The sequence below is a fragment of the Crocodylus porosus genome, unplaced genomic scaffold (genome assembly GCF_001723895.1).
Source record: "Crocodylus porosus isolate Cpor-Errol unplaced genomic scaffold, CroPor_comp1, whole genome shotgun sequence".
Lineage (NCBI taxonomy): Eukaryota > Metazoa > Chordata > Crocodylia > Crocodylidae > Crocodylus > Crocodylus porosus.
In genome coordinates this window covers 24,773,745-24,777,572 of record NW_017728910.1, presented here as the reverse complement: position 1 = coordinate 24,777,572, position 3,828 = coordinate 24,773,745, and the positions used below count along the sequence as shown (strand labels likewise).

The 3,828-nt window shown below is 50.9% G+C and overlaps 1 protein-coding gene and 1 long non-coding RNA gene across 2 annotated transcripts in view; one reads left to right on the top strand and one right to left on the bottom strand.

Annotated features, from left to right (window-relative positions):
- PCYT1A (phosphate cytidylyltransferase 1, choline, alpha) overlaps nt 1–3,828 on the top strand; it is a 20,780-nt gene that overhangs the window by 5,832 nt on the left and 11,120 nt on the right. Inside the window, exons 3-4 of the mRNA XM_019532892.1 lie at nt 1,192–1,291; nt 2,874–2,990. Of these exons, the coding sequence (XP_019388437.1) occupies nt 1,192–1,291; nt 2,874–2,990 (217 nt within the window). The remainder of the gene's footprint in view (nt 1–1,191; nt 1,292–2,873; nt 2,991–3,828) is intronic.
- LOC109308539 overlaps nt 617–3,828 on the bottom strand; it is a 24,701-nt gene continuing 21,489 nt past the window's right edge. The window contains exon 3 of the long non-coding RNA XR_002100635.1: nt 617–627. This is a non-coding gene — a long non-coding RNA (uncharacterized LOC109308539). The remainder of the gene's footprint in view (nt 628–3,828) is intronic.

Sequence of the window (3,828 nt, the reverse complement as noted above, 5' to 3'; positions counted from 1 at the left end):
TCACGGTCAGGGCGGCTAGGATCTGGAACCAACTTCCAAAAGAAGTGGTGCTGGCTCCTACCCTGGGGGGCTTTAAGAGGAGGCTGGATAAACACCCGGCCGAGGTTGTTTGACCCCAGTACTCTTTCCTGCCCGTGGCAGGGGGTCGAACTTGATGATCTGCTCAGGTCCCTTCCGACCCTACTAACTATGAAACTGTGACACCCCCTCCCCTCCCTGCCCGTGGCAGGGGGTCGAACTTGATGATCTGCTCAGGTCCCTTCCGACCCTACTAACTATGAAACTGTGACACCCCCTCCCCTCCCCCCCACTTTGTGCTTTGACTGCTCCCCCAGGACTAGAGCATGCTTTCCCTGGGACCTCAGACCACTCCTTAGGTCCATACAGGGACAGGTGTTGCTGCTTGTCCCTTACAGGACTGATGCCAGAGCAGTGATGTATTAGGAGCTCTGCAGGATGTGACTGTGGCAACCCTGATCAAACTATGGACCACATAACAACATTCTGCCCTCGATACAGATTTGACAGTGACTTTGCAGAGATGCATTCCCTTTTCTCAAGAGCATTAGACTGATTAATTCACCTTAAACTGCACCAAGTCAGCCATGCAAAAGAAGAAGGGGTAATCTTTTGTTTCCTGCTATGGGCCAGTCAAGGGAGTTTTGCACTGAGGGTTCAGCAGCTCCACTTCCTGGCTCTGTTCCTCAACTGGTGCACACCCTCATGGCTCCAGTGAGCTCAATGGAGCTGTAATGAGTCATAGAAATGGATTTGCCCCTGGGCTGTCCTAGAGCATTTCCATTGACTTGAGGCATGAGTTAACCTCACCTTTGCTCAGCTCCCTCCCTCCTAAGGATTCACAGATGTTAAGGGCTGGAAGGGACCTTATAAGATCATCAGGTCCAGCTTCCCTGCACTTGGCCAGGGAAGACTGCTGGGCTCAGATGACCCCAGCAAAGTGGGATTGAAGATGCTTTTTGAAAATCTGTATAGAGAGCAGATAATCACCCCCAGAGCCTGCCTGGAGGATTAGCTTCAGCAAATCCCTTGAAGGCATTTTGCACAAAGCTTTTATAGGGACACAGCTGATTACTTCACCGCTGTGACATCAGAGTTCCCTTGCTGTGCTGGGTAAGGTGCTCACCTGGGGAGGGGGCTTTGCGAGCTTCTCTTGTCTCTCTGCTTGTTTAGAGTTTGCAGGAACCGGCCCCCTTCTCGGATGAAATTGAAATCGATTACAGCAAGCCATATGCCAGAGTGACGTTTGAGGAGGCGCTGAGAGGAACCCCGTGTGAGTAACCCCCCGTTGCAGACCGATGCGCTAACTGTGCATGTCTGATTTCTCCTGCCCCCAGCTCAGCCTTAGTTGCGGCAGGGGAGCATTCTACTGGGCTGGGTAGTCCCACCCATCCTAGTGATTAAGACAGCTGTCGTTACTAGGATTACACCAGTGCCTACACTTGTCACTGAAACAGGGGCCTCATTCTTCCCACAGTGAGATCACTTGTGATCCAAGCAACTTGCAGTCTCAGTAAATGCTTCCAACCACCTGCTTGAGTCCCTTCAAAGCCAGAGACCACTGCAAAAAAGCATCAGGGCTAAGCATCTTTTGTACACTAGGGCCGTGGTAGCTGAGAGAACAGCCAGAGTCACAGAGACAGGAGGCATTTACAAGAAAAATAGCCTGACCTGAACAAGTGACTCCAAGAGCCAGCCCCAGCACAGAAGGTCAGCATCCCAGCTGGCTCTTGGAAATGCTCAGTGAAATGCAGCACAGCCTTTGAAGGAATTTCAGTGAGCACAGCAGATCAGCCCCTCGGGAAGAAAGTAGCGCTCCTTTTACAGTCAGTTTTCCCAGTAGAACTGGGCCAGTGAGAGAGGAACAAGGTCTAGACAAGTGGTTTACTTCAGGAGATGTTGGTAACCCCTACAGGGGCATCAGTCCTCCCCCGTCTTACCAGCCCATCTCGGAGACCCCTTTACCACCATAATGAAAATGCTAAAACCCCTGCACCTCTTTCAATAAACAGCAATAGAGCAATTAGCAGCAAGCTTAGTCCCATCGTGATGTGTGGAGACCCAGCTTGCTGTCTCCCAAAGGAATTTCTGAAAGTCCCAGCACGTTATACAAGAACAGAAGTCCCAGCCTATGCCCTGTAGAAACCTGTCTGGTCACTTGATGCTGGTGGTTGCCTCTGTCCAAGGAAAGCTCTGGTCTGCCCTGGCTTAGGGCAGGGAGTGATCCAACAGATCCAGCAGCGTAACAGTACTGTGCCTAGCTGCTTCCCATGATCCCCAAGCTGAGTTTTACCATACAGGCTTGCACACCACGGAAGGAGGCAGTTTAAGAATTGACTCCATAGCAGCCCCCTCTGGCTGATTTTAGGAGTCCTGTTAAGTTGGTTCAAAAGAGACTTAGCCCATCTTCTGGAGTCCAAAGATGTGGATGTTATTGCGAGCTTCCACCTCCAGGCACATGGGAGTGAACTGAAGCAGGTGGGAAGTTGGGAAGGTCCTGAGGCTTCATCCTGGGAAGCTCATAAACAACTCTGATATCTCCAACAAGCCAGCCTGAGTAGCCAGGTACTGAGCAGGATGTAGCTGTTGTATTTTGATTTTCCAGGGGCCGAGGGGTTTGCTGTCTGCAATCCCAGCGTTCCTTTTACACCAGGTTCCTTTTAGGTCATTGCCCCCACTCCAAGCGCTGGCCGCACACATGCTGACCCAGGTTCACATTCAAACAATCGTTTTTGTAGCAACAGCCCTTGCTAGATCCTTCCAGCTGGGAAGCCAAGCCCATGCAGTAAGGTATGACTAAAAACTGCTGTCCCTGGCCTGCTTGCTCATAACTGCCCATCTCTTTCTGTGCTCAGTGGATCGGCCGGTCAGGGTCTACGCTGATGGGATATTCGACTTGTTTCACTCCGGACATGCTCGGGCTTTGATGCAAGCCAAGAACCTCTTCCCCAACACATACCTCATTGTTGGAGGTAAGGCGCGATCTGTTCCCTTAAGGAAACCTTCCCACATCTTCCCTGTCCTTTTCCAGCGGGTGACACCCTGCTTTGGGCTCTCTACCTCAAAGGGCAGCCACATGACAGTGCCTCGCCCTTCAACTTTGAGTTCAGCTCAGCACAGCATGTACGTGGGACACTGAGAGGCAAATAATAGGCCTGAACATAAAGATTAAATCCTGAAATTGTGAAATTGTTTCTGGGAGTTCCAACTGAGTTCATTGAACCTGTCATCTCGGTATTGCATGCCAAGTGCTGGGCAGAGCTGAGCTGCCGAATACTGAGCCATAAAAAGAGGCATTCGGCTACTATCTGTAAACCAAGAGCAGCAGAGGAGGGAGGAACAGTCTCTACATGTAGCCGAGCCAATGTGGGATGAGTTTTACTGTGAGAGTCAGTCTTAGCATTCTGCTGGCTTCACCTTGTAATGGTTTTGGAGTTCGTAGAACCATAGAGGAATGGAGCTGGAAGAGACCTCCAGAGGTCACATCTAGTCCAACCCCCCTGCCTGAGGCAGGATCAGCCCTGTCCAAATCATCGTGTACAAATCCATTGTCCAACCTCTTAGTAAAACTACTGTCAACTCTGATACAACGCAAGATATGACACCCAAACCTGCCACAGGTAAAGCAGGGGGACCACAGTAGCTAGTGTCCTGCTTCTATGAAGGATTGTTAATATATGCTTAAGAAGCTCCAGGTAGAGGCTGTGCCCCCCACTACAGAGGAAGCCCCCCCCCCAATACCAGTCTGACTGTTGGGTGAAATTCCTACCTGACCCTGAATATGGTGATCGCTCCAACCCTGAGCAGAGT